Raw genomic sequence first — 18,272 nt, 5'->3', positions numbered from 1 at the left:
ATGTGTCTGCTAAATAGAATCCCATCCATCTATTCAATTTTCCAACTTATGTAATTGGAAATTCAGTTATGCATTTGCATATTGTATAAGTCAGTTGAAAGTGACATGATTGAGAGGGTAACCAATGTAATTTATGTAAAACATGCTATAATCTGACTAAACAGCTCTTTTAGCTTTAATCACAAAATGTACTGAAAAAAAACAATAGCACTGCATCAAGTTTCATACTGGACTTCAAAAAAAAAAAAAAGTTTTTCATGTAATCGTTAGTTATAATTGATTTTTGTGGAGTCATCGGTCAGTTGACTAGTTTGATATTACCCTACCTACAATCCTTTCTACTGAAACTCTTCTAAGCCTTACATCCTACATCCTCAAAATAAATTTTAATTTTACCTTCCTCTGCAATTTATACCTTTTATTCAACCTTCTGTTAGCAAAATAACTGAATCTGAAAATCTTTATTTTTGGCTTATCAATTTAGTTCATCTTTTAATTTCTCTTCTTTCCTAATTTTCTTATGATCTCTTAATTTTAAATTCTATCAACCCAACTGATTGTCAGCACCTTTTATTTAACCACATTTTAAAACCCCTATTCTTTTCTTTATGTTTTTTATTTATTATTATGTTTTACTGATATGAAGCTACACTCCACACAAATGTTTTCACTATTTAAAAAAGAAATTCTTTAATCTATATTCGATATGAACATTTTTTTTTTTGCATGATAGCTCTCATAGTTTGTGTCGGCTTGCTTTCTTGTGTCTGCCATAATTTGTCCATTCTTTGTAATTTTACTATTTGTATAACAAGATTCTTCGACTTCTGTTTTGTATTCTTCTATATTAATATTTGATACCTCATTACTCTCCTTTCATCATATGTCAGTATCTTTGTTTTTTCTTTCTTTTTTTTCAAACTGAAACTTTCTCCTCACAATAAACACATATGATTCAGTGAAAGCTCCTTTTCTCATATAATTGCTACCGATTCTTGTGCAGATTTTATAGATTTTACTTTCTCTATATTTCACTTCAGTTTTCCTTAAACTTTTATTCATTTTAAATTATCTAGAATTATAAATTTCATCATGTAGCTTTATTCAAGTCTACCTTTTCAAATTAATATACAAGTACAGAATGGTCTCATATGTTCTTATGAAACTTATGTTCTTTCTGAAATTGAACTGGTATTCATTGATAAAATTTGTGGTGGATACATTATCCATCACAAATTTTGTTTATCTACCTATAAAATATTAAAATGATGATACAGTATAATTTAAATTTAACTACTCCTTTCATTCTGTAATTAGAATTACATTTTTGTTCATAACTAATGTTATTTTTTAAAGTCCATGTCCAATTTATAGAAAACTACCTCTATGTTTTCATACTGTTGTGTAAAATTTTTATTCAGTCTTATTTCACCCAGACAGAATTTTATTACTCATTATCCTTTTATTTTTACTCTTCTTCTTCTAAGTAAAAAAAAATTGTATAAAACTATAGTACTTAAATATGATGTGAAAGTGCATCTGCATTCTAAAGATGGTTTGGACAAGTGCGTTATTTAAAATTTTATAATCAGTATGACTATTCTTGATTTTTTTTAATGGATATGTTTTTACTGTGATTCCATATATAATTAAACAATGTAAGAAAAGGTATAATGGAAATTTCATCATAATGTGTCCAACCATTTTAAAGCTTGGTTAAAACTGATCTAGTTAACAATTTTAAGTTTGATTGAAACATAAATATATCATAAGTAAAATCATAAAATAAAGTAAATATTTACAGAAAATAATATCTTATTTACTCTGTTAAAAAATTAAATTTTAAATATGAAATTAATGCAACATATATTTCTTTTATATTGCAGGCTATGATATTATTGAGTGGCTTATGGAACGCCTCGACATTGAAGATTCTGGTAAGTTAAAAATATAATTACCGTACTAAATACAAGTATATATTAAAACCATCAAATTTTTTACCAGCATCTGATCATTTTCAATTTCTAATTGATTATTATGTATTATTAAATTTGTATAAACTCTCTTACATATTTCATATGAATTTATATCAGTTGTAACAATCCTGTGAAAGAAAACTACATGGTATATCAGAGACAAATAGATTTATCACAATTCCAGTTTCTTTATGACTATATTATGAAGATTTTTTTAGAATAATGATTCATTAACCTATTTCTATATTAAGCTTATATATATAATATATAAATTTTATTTTTACTCTGATCTTTATTATTTATTATATCTTTTTATTATACCTATTTGATATTTATTATACCTTTTAAGCTTAATCTATTCATTTATATGTATGTTGTTGATATCTCAAATTTCAGGGAGCTTTCAGCAAATGAATATCATACATTTAAGAGATAAGCACTGAAGTTCACATATTAGTATAAAAAAATAATTTATAAAATTTAATTTTTTGTAAACAATTTTATGAAATAAAATATTTCTATTTAAAAGAAAAGAAACAATAATTTTTTGTAGCTACAAAAATAAAACAAGCTAATCTTTCCAATTTTGTTTATTTTTTAAGGGGTTGTTGGAGAAATATTATCTACATTATTAAATTAAAATTGATTGACCATATTTCACAAACTTGAGATTCAATTGTAGCGTTCATATCGTTTACTTGGTTTAGCCTTCAGCTTAGTTCAACAACATTTCCTTTGGATAATTAATTTTTCCATAGTGTTTTCTTTTTAGGCAAAATTTCCAAAATATCAAATATAAGACTTGAATATTAGTAATAAAATCTGAAAAGGACAAACAATTAAGAACTGTTGGCAAAAATAAAAATTGAGATTGTATGCAGATTTTCATAGTTATATAATCATCAGATAATACAGAGGAATTAGAAAAAGTAAATGTAAATATAAAATCAAAACTTAAGTTAATTATTGTAAAATGAATAATACAATAATTACAAAACATTATAATAATAATTTTTTTTTTTTTTTTTTGAGGAGGGAGGTGGAAATGCATTTACGCACGGAGTGTCGGCTCCCCTTGATGGTATTATCCAATAACTATCAGCAAACTACCGACTATAACCACCCCCTTTCTATCAGGAGTCGTCGTTACGGAACCGTTTAAACATTACTTCCGGTCGAGTCCTCCTATACTAGCCTGATTAGGTGCTACCTAATTTTCAGGACTATCCAGGTCAACCTTTTTGGCCCTGAGAATGTTGCCGACGAATCGGGCTACACTTTCTCAACTGCTCAGGTCACGGAGCATCATCGCAACCACGTTGTGAGGACTCAGTGCTCCGAGCTCCGCCTCTAGTGTCCCTCGATCTGCCGTCCACAGAGCACATTTGAAAAAGGTGTGCTCAGCGTCGTCCCGTACACCGGGGCAATACAGGCAGTCGGGGGACGGCGCTTTCCCTATGACATGGAGGTAAGCGCGTGGTAAACCATGTGGTCCATCGTCCTCTGGTCTCATGGTCCCAGGTCTCTTGTCATGCGAGGAACGTGCGAGTGCGTTCCTCGTTGGCAATGGTCACCCGGTCTTCGCCTGCCCGTCACCTCCTGTAGATCACCTGGCGCTCCCTTGACAAAATAGCAATGGGTATGACGCCGGCGACCACAAGTACAGCAGGCTCGGAGACCGTCCGATACGCGGAAGCGACTCGCAAGACTGCGGTGCGTTGCACCTGCGCGAGCCGCTTCCGGTTTCTTGCAACTCTTAATGCTCACATTTCCGACCCGTATAACAGGATGGAATGCACCGTGGACATCAGCAATCGCCGTCTACTGGCCTTCGGTCCGCCGACATTCGCCATGAGTCGGCTGAGAGCAGTTACGGCTCTCGCAGCTTTGTCGGCAGCTCTACGAAGCTGCTCAGCAAAGCTAAGTTTCCGGTCAATCATCATACCGAGGTACTTTGCGGCCGGCTTGGTTTCGACAACCTCTACCCCGACCCGCAGGGAGAGAAGGGTGTCAATACGCTTCTTCGTTAGAACCACGATCTCCGTTTTGCTGAGGGCTAGAGACAATCCATGGTCGTCCAGCCAGGCACCGACTCTGTGCATGGCTCAACTGAGTCTTAGTTGGGCGCGCTCCACGTCGCGGTCTGCGACAAATAGCGCAACGTCGTCAGCGTACCCAAAACGACAGATTCTTTAGGCATCTCCAGCCCCAGCAAGCCATCGTAGACGGCGTTCCAAAGTTCGGGGCCGAGAATCGACCCCTGCGCCGCCTCTGACGTGATCGTAGTCCTACGCCAGCCTGTCGCGGTCTCGTAAAAGAAACCGCCGTTCCTCAGGTATGCGTCCACTATTTTGAGGAGGTATTGAGGCACATGGAACGAATGCTCCAGGGCCCGAATCATATCGCTCCACCGTGCGGAGTTGAAAGCGTTTTTAACGTCCAACGAATAGACTTCTATGGATATCAGTTTGAGTAATTATTCTTGTCCTGTGTTTTTATAATTGTGGAAAAATATTAGCTGACAAATAATAATTTCAACCTATTATTCTAACTATTGTTGTTTAATTTGAGATTACTGTCCAAGTTATACAGAATTATTCACGTAGTGTTACTCGCGCTTTCTGAGCTTATTCTTATAGCGATAATATGAAAAAAAATCTTATAAACATGGATCCGGGAACGCTCCGTTAGCGAATTACGGCTAGCGAAAGATTTCGTCTGATTCCTGGGTAAAGAGTGAAATAAAACCACAGTGAAATTCTAGAAACTCAAATTAAGGGGTAAACTTGATGGTTTTTTATGGTTTTTGATCTAAAAAATTGAATCAGGTTCCAGAACCATATATCCAGTAGTTTTCATAATCTCTAAACAGAAAAATTTGTTGTCTGAAAATACGTTTTTACGTCTCTAATACAAAAACTTTATTAAACGACTAATAAGTGCGTAAAATTTATTAACAAAACTTGTAGAGAATTTAATTATGAGAAAATTGATGTAAAATAGTCCAATAGAAAACAAATACAAGTTAAAGAAATTTGATTTTATTACTAACAGTTATGTAGGAAAACTTTTAAATGTTATCAACTACAGAAAATGAAGTTAGCATGCAATTGATACAATGTTAAAAAAATAAAAATGTAATTGTTTCATTTAATAAAGTTTAAAGTAGATTTTCAAAAATATGTCCTTCTCCTTCAATAAATTTGGCTGCACGCCTTCGGATTACTAGCGTTGCTCGCATATCTGCATGACTTTCCCTAATTGGTGCGGCAGCATCTGTAGTACGAGCAACAGACTCTTCACATCTATGAACTTTTCTCTTTACACATGACTTTTCATCCAACTCCACTTGCAAAAATCTAACTGTGTTAGATCAGGTGATCTTGGTGTTCAGGAGTGTGTGGCCCGCCGCGGCTAATCCATTGCTCTACTAATTACTCATTTAAGTTTGCCGACACGGCAGGTGGGAAGTGGGGAGGGGCACCATCGTGCTGATAGAACATGCAGTATCTTGATACTAGCGAAACATCTTCTAATAAAAGCGGGAACTGCTCCTTAAGGAATTCCATATAAACGTCAGAATTTTGAGTCTTGGAAGAATGAATGGACATATTAACCGATCGTAAACTAGTCCACACCACACACTGACGCTAAATCGGTGTTGAAAAATATGTTCTACTGTCGTGTGTGGATTGACTTCTAGCCAAATGTGTTCGTTTCAAGATACTGATGCCGTCTCGAGTAAACTGAGCCTTGTCAGTAAATAAAATGAACTTGTTCAATCGACGGTTCTAATTCAACCAGTGGCAATATTACAAACGAAAAGGAGGATCTCTTATTTGAGGATTTTGTACTCTTTGGCTATGGTAAGGATACAGCTTGTTGTTACGAAGGAACCTCCATACCATAGACTATGTTACTAAGAACCGCTAAGGCGTCGTGTACTAACAGCCGGACTGCGTTGAGTAGCCTCGATATCGTTTCATCAATATCGACATCATGGTGGGCAGAACGGTCGCGGTGAATACTAATACCCGTATCTCGTACCGTTTGGAATGTTCCACTGTTTTACGATTTAGAACTGTGCGGTTAGGAAAACATTTTTGATATTCTACAGCAGCAGCGGTTGTATTTCCATCACACATCCCCAAGATAAATACCATATTTATGTCGGCGTATTATTCAGTCGTAAATAACAAAAGCATTGCTGGAGTATGACACTAATTAAAACAAATATATGCACGCACTTAATTAAACTATACTGTACTGGCAATAATTGACAGCGGTACCGCATTACATGCAATACACTGATGACATGGTACGTTTGCCAGCTGTTTCTGTGTTACCAACTTATGAAATAATAATTTCTCAAATTTTCAATTTGACATTGAATTCAAGAACGATAGATAAACGTTATTGACTGAATAACATTAGTACTGGGTTTTTATTTTATTACTTTTTTTAAATTTTATTTTTATCCTTAATACAACAAATATTTTTATGACTGCACTTTGTAGGAAAGCAAACATGCTTTGTGCATGTAATCCATTCTTTTTCATACTTTAAGTGTTAGTTATAAAATAAAATTTATTGAACTTGTATTTGTTTTTTTATTGGGCTAATTTACATCAGTTTTCTCAGAATTAAATCCTTTACAAGTCGTTAAAATAAAGTTTACACGTATATTAATCATTTAACAAAGCTTTTGTATTACAGACATAAAAAACGTGTTTTTAGACAACAAATTTTTCTGTTTTAGGAAAAATACTAGAGATATGGTTTTGGAACCCGTTTTATTCTATTTTTCGGACCAAAAACCATAAGAAACCATCAAGTTATCACTTAATTTGGGTTTCTAGAATTTCAGGTTTTATTTCACCCCTTTCTAGCTGTAACTCGTTAATGGAGCGTTTCCTGACCCATCTAATAACAATTCTTTAAAATTATTTTCGCTATTAGAATGAGCTAAGATAGCGCATGTAACACTAACAAAAAATCAATATGTATAGCTGTACAGCATACTATATATAACGGAATTGGGTCAAATTTTGCATGCCAGAGTTTTTTGCAGACCTTGGCGATTCATGATGCTCTCTAGCCAAAAAAATTCACAACTTTAGAATTGGAAAATGCATGTATGTGGTGGGCCTGTTTCTTTGTTTGAACTTTGGACTGGATGGACTGATTTGGATGAAATTTGCCAGAATGATTTTTGTGTATAAGGCATTGATGGCATTTAGTTTTGGTTACAATTAGTCAAGAAGGTGAGGAGATATGGTCACCATGGATCCCGTATCTCAAAACTTTACTCAAAGAGTAGAATAATTGTTTACATGTTTATATCTCCTAGGATGCTTATACATATTTGGATGAAATTTTATATTTTTCACAGTCAAAGGGGCCATCTTAAATGGAAGCAAAGCAAAATTCATCAAAATATTTTTTAAAAAGGTAACTCAGAGGTTTCTTTTGACCAGGTTGTATATAAGCAAGATCTGTTTAAACAATTATCATTTATTATTTCTTCTTGTTTGATTATATCTATATCTTCATTTTCGACTAAAAGTTATGAAATATGAACAATTATAAGATATTTGTGTTAAATTTATTTCTTATTTTATTTACAGTGGAGGCTGTCCATTTAGCCAATCAGTTATGCCAGTATGGCTACTTCTTTCCTGTTAATGACTCTAAGAATTTGGTCGTGAAAGATGATGGATCTTTGTATAGGTTTCAGGTAAGATATGTTTATTATAACAATTTTAATATGACAATAGGAGGTTGCATTAAAGTCTTGGAAATTATTATTTATCCATTCCATATTATATACAGAACAATAAAAATATAGGATTCCTTTGCATAAACTAATGTTGATGGATTTACAATCCAGTTAAATAATGTTGAGGAATGCATTTTGAGTTTTGGTTTAAACTTAAACCAGCCAAAGACTCTACAATCCATTGCAACATTATACACAAATGTACTTTTCCAAGTATCTTTGCAAACTTATGCTTTTGTGAAATTCTAGTTATCATAAATTTACAGTTATATTTTCCAGCCAAGGATCAGTAAAATATGAATGTATACTACAAAAACCAACAAAAGAAAATTTAAAAAAGACATAATCTTTAAATGAGAGCATTTAAAGATTAGGTACCTAATCCTAATACCTCTAGTAATCTAGAAAATGATTAGAAGTTGAAATTAAATGTTCAACATACAATCACTAAATAAGTAAAATAATTAAATTGTGCTCAACAAAATTATTATGGTAATATAAAAACAGTTCTTGAACACTGTCATCTTCAGTATTTTCTGATTAATCTGAATTATCTGACCACAAAATATTCAAAATTCTTTTATAATCAATTTCTTATTGAGCTATAAATAATATTATTACATTAGCACTACATACTACTGCATCCCTGTAAGTGTGTGTAGATTATTTTGTTTATCTCTCTAGTTGATTTTATATTATTCTCTTTTGAACTTTATAACTTTCATTGTACTTCACTTTTTATAACAATTTTTTTTTTTTGTATATTTATTACAAGATTTCTCTTTTCATTTTTTTTTAAATTTCTATTTAATAAAAGGACTGTGACAATAGAATTGTTTTGCAGCAATTTTGTTTTAAAAAAATGAAAAACGGTTAGTTAATTTTTGTTAGATAAATATTAATATATTAAATTTAATAAAATTAATTACAATTTCATAAATATTCTAAGATAAAATAATCTAACAGTGAGATAACAATTATATTTTACTGATGGTGATTTAAAAAAAAAAAGAAAACCAGACGCCAATAGTGCATGCAGTATGGAGCACCAATTTCATAATTTTAAAAAATATGCCCAAAAATGGTTAAAAACAAATAATTATAAAGTCTTTGTAATAATATCCATAGTTATGGAAATGATTTTTAAGGAAATGGTTAGGTAGAACTAAAGAAATTCTGCAATTTAATTCATAGTCATCATCTGTAACTATGAGAAATACGTAGAAATCTGTAACTTGTATAATACAGGATTAGAATAGTTAACTTGTAAATTTTAAATAAACGTTTTTAAACAATTAACCGTTTTTGTCAACATTGTTTATAAAAAGAGTGCAAAAAGGAATTTTAGTATTAAAACTACAAAACTACTAGTACAAAACTACTTTTTATTTGACATACTTAAACTTAAATGTCACTGTTCACAGACATCAGAAAAAAACATTAGGTGTTTTCATCTAAATAAGTGCCTTTAATTGTTTATTTTCAGTACTTTTATTGTCAATTTACTTCATAAGCTTAAGGTTTCTTTATGGGAGTGTGATGTGAAATGTTTTTATCATATGAAAAATGCCAAGCCTGAGTGGGATTTGAACTCAGAAATTTTTAGATAAAAGACAAAACTACCACTCCACCACAGAGTTTGGTGACATGTCATTACTAACTAATAAAAACTCTTCTATCATAATATGTTAGAATAAGTTTAAAAATTTCCTTTTATAAAAACATTATTACTGGATTGATTAGTTTTAGATAACACTAGTAAAAATGAATTTTTAGCATCCTCATTTATGTACTTAAGTATATACTTATTTATTTCCTTATTATCATGTACAAGTATTTATTTATTTTACTTGTTCATTTTTAGACTCCATACTATTGGCCATGGCAACATCGTAGCCCAGATAATGTTGAGTATGCCATCTATCTAGCAAAACGTACACTTCGGAACAAACAGCGGCACGGCCTTGAGGAATACGAAATGGTATGATAATAATAATAATAATTAACAGACATTATTAATTTAATCTGAATACTTCTGTGAAGTAATATTTTTATTTTGTTTTCCTAATGTGTAGCTGGCAATCTGTTCGATTAGTGAATAAGTAATCCCCCACAGCCCAATGAGATGAGGATGATATGTATGACATGTAAATGAGGTGTAGTCATGTACAGACTCAGGCCGACCATTCCTGAGATGTGTGGTTAATTGAATCCCAACCATCAAAGTACACCAGTATCCACTGTCTAGTATTCAATTCTGTATAAAAACAAATAACTTTTATTAGAATTTGAACCTCAGAACCTTTGAATTAAAAAATCAGCTGTTAAACAAGTGATTTACGATGATGAGTTAACTGCTAGACCTGTTGAATACTTCAGTAAAGTTATGAACCCAAAAATATAAATAAAAATAATAAAAACTGTAAATATTATTATTCAACTTTTATAAATGCAAAAATCAAACAATATTTAGTGTCATGAAATGAATAATTTTATTAAATAAATTAAATGAAAATAAAAATTGTGAATATTATTAATTATAATAATTATTATTATTATTAATTATAGTATTATCATTGTTGTTAATGATTATAATTATTATTCTTTTTTTTTCTATGACCACTTTTCAAAAAGTCAAAAAACTATCCCTCCTCTTTTTTTAATTTTCCCCAGTATTTGATGACATAAGTGCTCTATGTATAGAAATTTTTTGTCACATTCAAAACATTTATTTTGAGCCAGTCTAACAATATTATTTAAAATGTAGTTCATCAACACACTTATGATGTACACTGAATGTATGTACATGAATGTAAAACATTCATACATACATCATCTGGAAAATTCTATAATTTTATTTTGTTTTTTTGGGCTAAGGGTGTTTTGAAACTTTGAAATTTGCAAAAAAACCCTGACATTCAAAATTATGGCCAATTGCAATACTTTCCTTTAACAGTTATGCTGCTGCAGCAACATTAGGTTATATCCAGGAAAGTAGAAAAAATGATTTGAATATGTGTTAATATTTTATAACAATGAAGTAGGTAGTTTAAATCAATGTATTGCATTGGGAATTCCCACTCTCAGTTAATGTTTTCAAAATAATCTATTATTGGTGGAGCCCTCTTTTTTCAATACTACTTCACCTCCCCAGGAGTGAAGGAGTGAATACTTGATCGAAATAGGAAGGAAAAATTACAGAACGGAAAGTAATTTTCTTTCTATTGTTATTATAATAAAAAACACTGCATTCCTTTTTTAAAATTCTGTATTGAGTAGAACTGCAAAAAAATCTAGTTTAGATTCCACCAAGTTTTAATTTCTACATCTATTACTAACATTGTTTTCATAATTACTTGAAATATTTATTATACAAAATAACTGCAAATTTAACATATATTAAAATATATATGTGTAATGAGAGTTTAGATATATATTCAAGAATCTGTATAAAAAATTTATTGAATATTATTTTGTTAAGTTTTTACCTAAAATGTTCTGAAACTGTTCTCTTTTTCTATATAGTTACACAATGGTGAAGCTAAGGAACACATATTCTAAGCACCAGTGTATAGGGGCTTCAACTGGAGCAATATCTTTGTGTAAATAAATAATAAATATATGAATTAATAAAAAACAAATCAAATTCAAACATATGAATAACAAAAAAATGATAATAATAATAATATATAAAGTAATCAAATGTGCTTCATTTTATTACTCAGTTCTAATTATACCATAATGTATAGATGTTTGTAAGTGTGAATGCGTTAGTTGAGGATTCATGTGAGATTTTAAAGGCAGGTTGGTGGCTGCCAGAGGACTTTGCTCTTAGTGAAGCAGAGGTTGACACCATTGTTGTGGTTTAACAACAATGATGCTGTACATGTTTCATACATGAACTATACATTTAAATGGAGTTATTAGATACATATTTTTTAATTACTCTGTGACTTAAAATAAAATGAAATAATATTTCATGCCAAAATCACATCAACTACATAAAAAAAAAAAAAAAAAAATTATTAATGTTTTCTATTAAATTTTCCATTTCTCATGGATGAGATTGTTCATTTCTGATAAATGAAAAATAAAAAGAATATATACTACAGTAGAAATGATCAAAAAGTATTCGATCTTGGCTCATAAAAACAAAAATACTTAAACCTATTTAGTTTAATGAGATGTTCCCTTCAAAGTAGATCCTTTTTGATGTAACACATTTATCCCAGTGATGTTTCCCTTGTTGAAAGCATTTTCAATCATTTTTAGTGAGCACTGTAAGTTCTCTAATTGTTTTTCTTTTGATACCTTCTGTGTCTACAAATCTCTTTCCTTTTAAAAGAAATTTAAAAAAGAACCAAAAATCGCAGGGAGCCATGAATGATGAATAAGGAGCCTGCTGAAGTTGTTCAATCCCATGTTTTGCCAAGAATATTTGGATTAGTTGTGATGCATGGGCTGAAGTGTTGTGATGAATTTTCCAATCTCTATTATCTCAAAACTGTTATCTCTTGTGTTGAATAAAGAGATATTATTCAAATTTTTAATAGCTTAGTTCAAATAAATTTAGTTATAAAATAATATTATGATATGTTCTTTAATGTCATTTACAGGAAGCACTGGCCAGTCTCAAAAAGAATCTTCAAAACAAATGGGACTTCATCAGCATGCAAGCAGAAGAACAGGTAAAATGAATAACAGTTATTTTCATTAATTAGAGTATATCTAAGTACAACCCAGATTAATGAATTTTCAGTCATTTCTTTCAACAACAAAAAAATCAGTTAAAAAGATGAATCAGAAAAGAAGTGTGTCTCAAAGCTCTATCTTTAAGCCAAGACCAACAAATTTTCAATAGTCATTAATTGGGTCATTATGACAAACTCATCAAATTCCCACTACCTGCTAAAAATATTTTCATATAACATAACACACTTTATATAAGATTATCATACCCTATAATTAAAAATACAATATTCAGAATTTTTTTAAATATAAATTGTTATAAACTAAATTTAACGTTACATTAAAATTATAAAACTTGTGTATATGTAAATCAGCTGTTTTATTTAGGTTTGATTCATAGATAAGATTATATAAATATAATAGAAGAAAATGAAAGTTGCTATCACAGCAAAAAAAATGTTATAAATTTCAGTATTATAATGTTAAATAGAGTATTTCCTGCATTCCAAATCCTTCAATCCCCTACTACATTCCAATGGAATTCTTCCTCACTGCATCAACAATATCATCATCCACTTTCATGGTGGAAAGAAAATGGTGTGGTCACCATTTTCTTCCCACCAGTCTATTAGGCCATCTTCCATCTGGCACATATGTCCATACTATAGAAGCCTTTCTGATTCAATGTCATTCAAAATGAGTCTGATGTTCAATTTTTTTTCTTATATGTTCACTCAAGACGCACAGTCTCAACAATTTCTAGAGAATTCTTCTCAAGTGCCCTATTTCATCACTTACCATCTTCTGTTATCTCCTAATTCACTGCTCCATACATCATTATTGTTCTACATAATACCCTTCCAAATCCCTTGCTAAGTATCTATTCATATATCTTTTGACTGCAGTAGTGAATTCAGTTACCCAATGACCTCTTTCCTCTGAATTATGTAATTATTTAACTATCTATTTTTCATGTACTGTTACTTGTACTACTCAGTAATGCTCTAAAATACTTAACTAAAACATAGCAGTGGCTGCAAACTAAAAATTAATATAAAAATTGATATGAAATTTTCATGCATATAATAAAATACTGTTGCATTGTCTCATTCTCTCCTACAATTACTGATGACAAAAATTTTATTAAAAAAAAAATAACTCACCCAGCAGTTTAGATAACTAGCTGGCAGGCTTTGCTCAGAATATTTTGTTGGATCTGTAGCCTGACAGGCAATGGGTTAGCAATTCCTGTTTAAGGATGATTCTAATATTAAGAAAACAAAATTATTTTCTTTTTTGTATTAAGTACTATAGATATCTTCCATTTATTGATTAACAGGCCTTAACATATTTTTAAATATCTGTAAAATATATAGTATTTAGGTCCTTTAGATGCTGTTGTACTTTGTCTTTGATATTCAGTTTGATTATAAGAGTTATTCTTTTATACATTTTCTCTGACTAGAAAAAAGTCCAAAGAAATTAAACTACAAATCTGGAAACCACAGTCCATGATGTACTTCCCATTAGAATACAATATAGTTGTCCTTTGTTAGTCTATATTTCTGAAATAGTAAAATTAGTTTTATAATGTAAAATGCAGTGAAGAGGAATTTATCTCTCCTAAGTTGTTTAAGCAGTAGGAATGGAAAAAAAACAACAATGTTTTATCATATCAAGAACTAATTTTAAATAAGATATTATTTAGTTTTTGACTAAAGTTTTTTTTTTTTTTACCAAGATAAACAAGTAATGAACATCAAAAAATAAAATATCAATATCTAGAAGAAGTATTAAAAAAATAATATTAATATGCTGCATATTTAAAATTTGACCACTTTAAAAACAAATATGTTATGAGGGCTATTCAGAAAGTAAGGAACATTTTGGAATTTTAAAAAACTAAGTAAAAGAAAAACTTTTTATTATATACATGTGAAAGAGGGACTAAAATACTACTTTTCAACATAATCACCATACAAATTCAGGCACTTATCATAACGGTGAACAAGCTTTGAAATTCATGTGTCATAGAATTCTGCCGCCTGTGATCTCAACCACTCAGTGACGCGTTTTTGGCACCCATCTTGCACAAAATTTGTTGTAGCCTAGCTTCTGTGGAACAATTTCAAACAATAAAGTCCGTGAAACTTGTGGGAAACATAGAGAAAGCTCAGTTATTGTGAAACGGCGGTTTTCACGAATCTTTTCGTCAACTTTGGAGACCAGATGTTCAGTCACAATGCCCGAACGTTTGTTCGGCCATTTTTAAACTGAATGCACCCCTTCCTGACAGAACTTTCACTCACGGGTTGTTCCCGTACACTTCACACAGTTCCCGATGAATTTCTATTGGTTTTAAGTTTTTTGCCAACAAAAAACGAATCACAGACCGCGCCTCACAACTGGCGGGATTTTCGATTGCAGCACACATTTCAAATTTGTATATAAAAAAAAAACGGGCAGTGCGGAGATATTCCCGTTGTCACGGCTGGACGCTGACTGAGGTGCCGAGCACGAGCAAACCGATATATACGCGATTGGCGGCGTCAGGTGGAAACGTTCCTTACTTTCTGAATAGCCCTCGTATAACAAACTTTAGACCATAACAAGCATGAATACATAAAAAAACAAAACTGTTATATGAAATAAAAATTATTTGCTACTGATACATATGAGCAGATGGTTTCTCAATTGCCAGATTATAAAATTCTGGATAATACTCAAATATGATCGCATTCTAATCTATGGAACAAAAACATGTTTTTGTTCTATCTCAAGGAAGATTAAAATAAATACTGCTAAATAAAGATAAAATGGAATACTTGAGTTAGTCTTGATGTAAAATAAGAAAATAATTGGGAATAGCTGTCATCTTTGGGATTAACTTGTAGGTCACCAAAGTCAGTAATGGCTGTCGTTGGTGGTAGCATTCCATTCACTTTGCCACTCAAGATGAACCACCACCTTCTTCAAAAAACAGCCAAGATCGTTCTAAGCAATGTGATTAGTGAAATTAGACTGGAAACAAGGCTGTTTTACTGCACTGTCAGCATGCTCATTGCCTGAAATTCCAATATGGCTAGGGGCCCAGCAGAAGCTCAGTCATTTGAAAAATAACACACTGATCACACAACAATAGGGTGTCTGGAGTACATATCACCAATCGCCTGTAAGGCACAAATGAAATCTGAAGAGACAGGTACGTGCTGAAATGTTGAGCTAATTTTATTTAAGGCCTTATTAATAGCATACAGTTTCCATAATAAACTACTGATGATGCTGGGTAGGCCAAACATGTATGTTCTGTTGCCAACCATAGAAGCACAACCACAACAGAATTACTGTTTTTAGAGAAGTCAGTGTATACTTTAGCATCAGGATTCAAGTTATTTAAAGATTATAGAATTTTTCTTGTAATTTAACCAGAATTGTGTTCTTCTTATCATAGCGACAAAGACCAAAGCAGTAATTTACAAGAGAAGGCCGCCAACGGGGTAATTGGTAATAACATGGAGCAACAGTAAGGACTGAAGGTAATTGTATATTTAGAGCTGAGAAATGGTGTTAAGCTCTGATGCCTAGTAAGGGGAAGATTTTTGCTATTCCTGGTATAGATTAACATGCTGGTTGGAGAATACTGCATCAAAGGTTGAATGATTTGGTTGCACTTTAATACAAGCTACATAGGAGCATATCATTTGGTTTTGTCTATTCCAAAGAGATAGCTTATCACTGTCCACCAGCAGACTTACCACAGGGCTTAAGCGAAATGCACCTATAGCAAGACGGACAAATAAATGATGGACTACATCGAGCATTTTTAGAGTGGTGGCCTGTGCCAACAAATAAGACACCAGCTGTAGTCAAAGTGAGAACAGACCAGAGCTCGGTAGAAGTGCAACATTTGTATACAATCGGCTCCCCAACTAGTATTAGATAGAATTCTCAGCATATCTAACATTTTTAGACATTTTACCTTCAGCTCCTTCAAATGAGTTACCCACGTTAATCGTTGGTCTAGCCACATTTCTAGAAATCTAACCCGCGTGCATGCCTCAACTTGTTCATCATGTATATACAGTAAGGGTCAACATGTTCCCTCAACTGGAAAAAGCAAATCCACTTCATTTTTTCCAGGGAAAACGTGAACCCAGTAGATTTACACCACAACTCTAAGCAGGTTATTGTGTTTTGAAGCACCCTCTCTGCAATAGCTAACGTTCTACATGCTACGTAAATAGGAATATCATCTACAAATAAAGAATACATTATGGGTTTTCACACGCCATTTGTTATACTATTTATGTTTTTAGGTTAGCTCTAGGAGCTAGTTAGCACACTGGTCGTTAAACTGTTTTAAGGCTCAGTGCCGTTTCTGGCACAGACATTCGGTCTTATGCTTTAGGGTGACTGAATGGGGTGGAATTGGGAGAAATGCCAAGCAAACCAATACTATTTATCGCTATGCAAACAAAGTAACAACTTAGGACACTTCCCTGAGATATTCCGTTTCTAGTGTGAAATTTTTGGATATCGTCATTCCAACTCGAACTCGAAAGGCCCGATGACTGAGGAAACCCCTGATGAATGCAACAAGATTCAGTGATATTCTCCGAGATGATAGATGGGACTTGGAAGCCTGGGAGGACAAAGATGCTGTTCCAGATGATGATGTTTTAATAGATCCCTTCACACGGATCTTGGTTGTTTGCTGCATAATTGGTGCAGCAGGAACTTTATGTGTTGGTGTAACAACTGATGTGAATTTAGATAAACCACCACCAGTTTTTCTGGCAGAGGTTATCTTCTCGCCAGTACTTAATGCTTTAACAGCAGCCATGAGGGGTTTACTTTTTTCTTTTTCAGCGCATGTGCTATCTTCATGTCCCATATGGCTGCAACATACAAGTTTTTGCATAAACCTGTTCCTTCTGGTAACCAATTTTGGTGTCACCAAAACCCTGACACTGAAAGCAGCAGCTTGGGTTTGGTATATATGGTCGCACAAGACAAAAAGGTAACCTTTATTCAGTCAGGAACGGTAGGAGCAGAAATGGTTAGAATGAGTGAAGACATTGGAACATCAACACCATCCTCCTTTCTCGTAATCCTCTGCACAGAACTGACAGCCTGCGATGATAGCTCTTCTGATATTTCTGATAATTCAATACCGGACAAGTCATCGCAAAAAATCACTCCCTTGCTGAAATTTAGTATATTATGGTGCTTAACTATCACTGCATCTTTACCTATATTCTTAAGCACTAGGAGTTTTTAGCATTGGTTTTCACTACATATTCCAGTCAGTAGTGTACCAGTCCTAAGCTTCTTAACAGATTTCAGAGACCCACAGGCTGTTATCACACATTTATTTCTTAGAAAGGAAGGGAAACCTTTGCAAAGGATTTACCTTCCTCGTATTTAACTATAAGAAACCGTACACTTGCTAATTTACCACTCTTTGGAACGTCTCTTGTTTCAATTTTGTTAGATACATCTTTAGCTGACAACATTGGTCAAAGTCTCTCCAAACTCCCCAGTTTGTTGGTTTTTTCAAGTGGACCAACAACCACTGAAAAAGTTTTAATTAGGACTGTCATACATACAGTTCCCATGATTACCAGTGATATAACGGACCACTCCAGTAGAACGCAGGCGTACTGGAGCTAGAGGTGAAAACAACTGGTTTCACCCTGGTGTGCAGAGGACGACATCATTTAAGAATCACTACGTGGAACCATTCTCCACCCATCAGCATGATAGTTTCATCCTTGGGTTATGGTTGCGTTTCGTAAGGTGTTGCAATACCACCGAGTGTAAGTGTA

At 32.6% G+C, this 18,272-nt stretch overlaps 1 protein-coding gene across 1 annotated transcript in view; it reads left to right on the top strand.

Annotated features, from left to right (window-relative positions):
• Positions 1–18,272, top strand: part of LOC142322713 (regulator of G-protein signaling 7) — a 151,796-nt gene that overhangs the window by 76,076 nt on the left and 57,448 nt on the right. The window contains 5 exon segments of the mRNA XM_075361789.1: positions 1,887–1,937; positions 7,604–7,713; positions 9,620–9,736; positions 12,372–12,477; positions 16,625–16,635. Of these exon segments, the coding sequence (XP_075217904.1) occupies positions 1,887–1,937; positions 7,604–7,713; positions 9,620–9,736; positions 12,372–12,477; positions 16,625–16,635 (395 nt within the window).

Source organism: Lycorma delicatula, chromosome 4 (genome assembly GCF_047948215.1).
Source record: "Lycorma delicatula isolate Av1 chromosome 4, ASM4794821v1, whole genome shotgun sequence".
Lineage (NCBI taxonomy): Eukaryota > Metazoa > Arthropoda > Insecta > Hemiptera > Fulgoridae > Lycorma > Lycorma delicatula.
The sequence above is the reverse complement of the archived record's forward strand: the minus strand, read 5'-3'. Positions and strand labels throughout refer to the sequence as shown.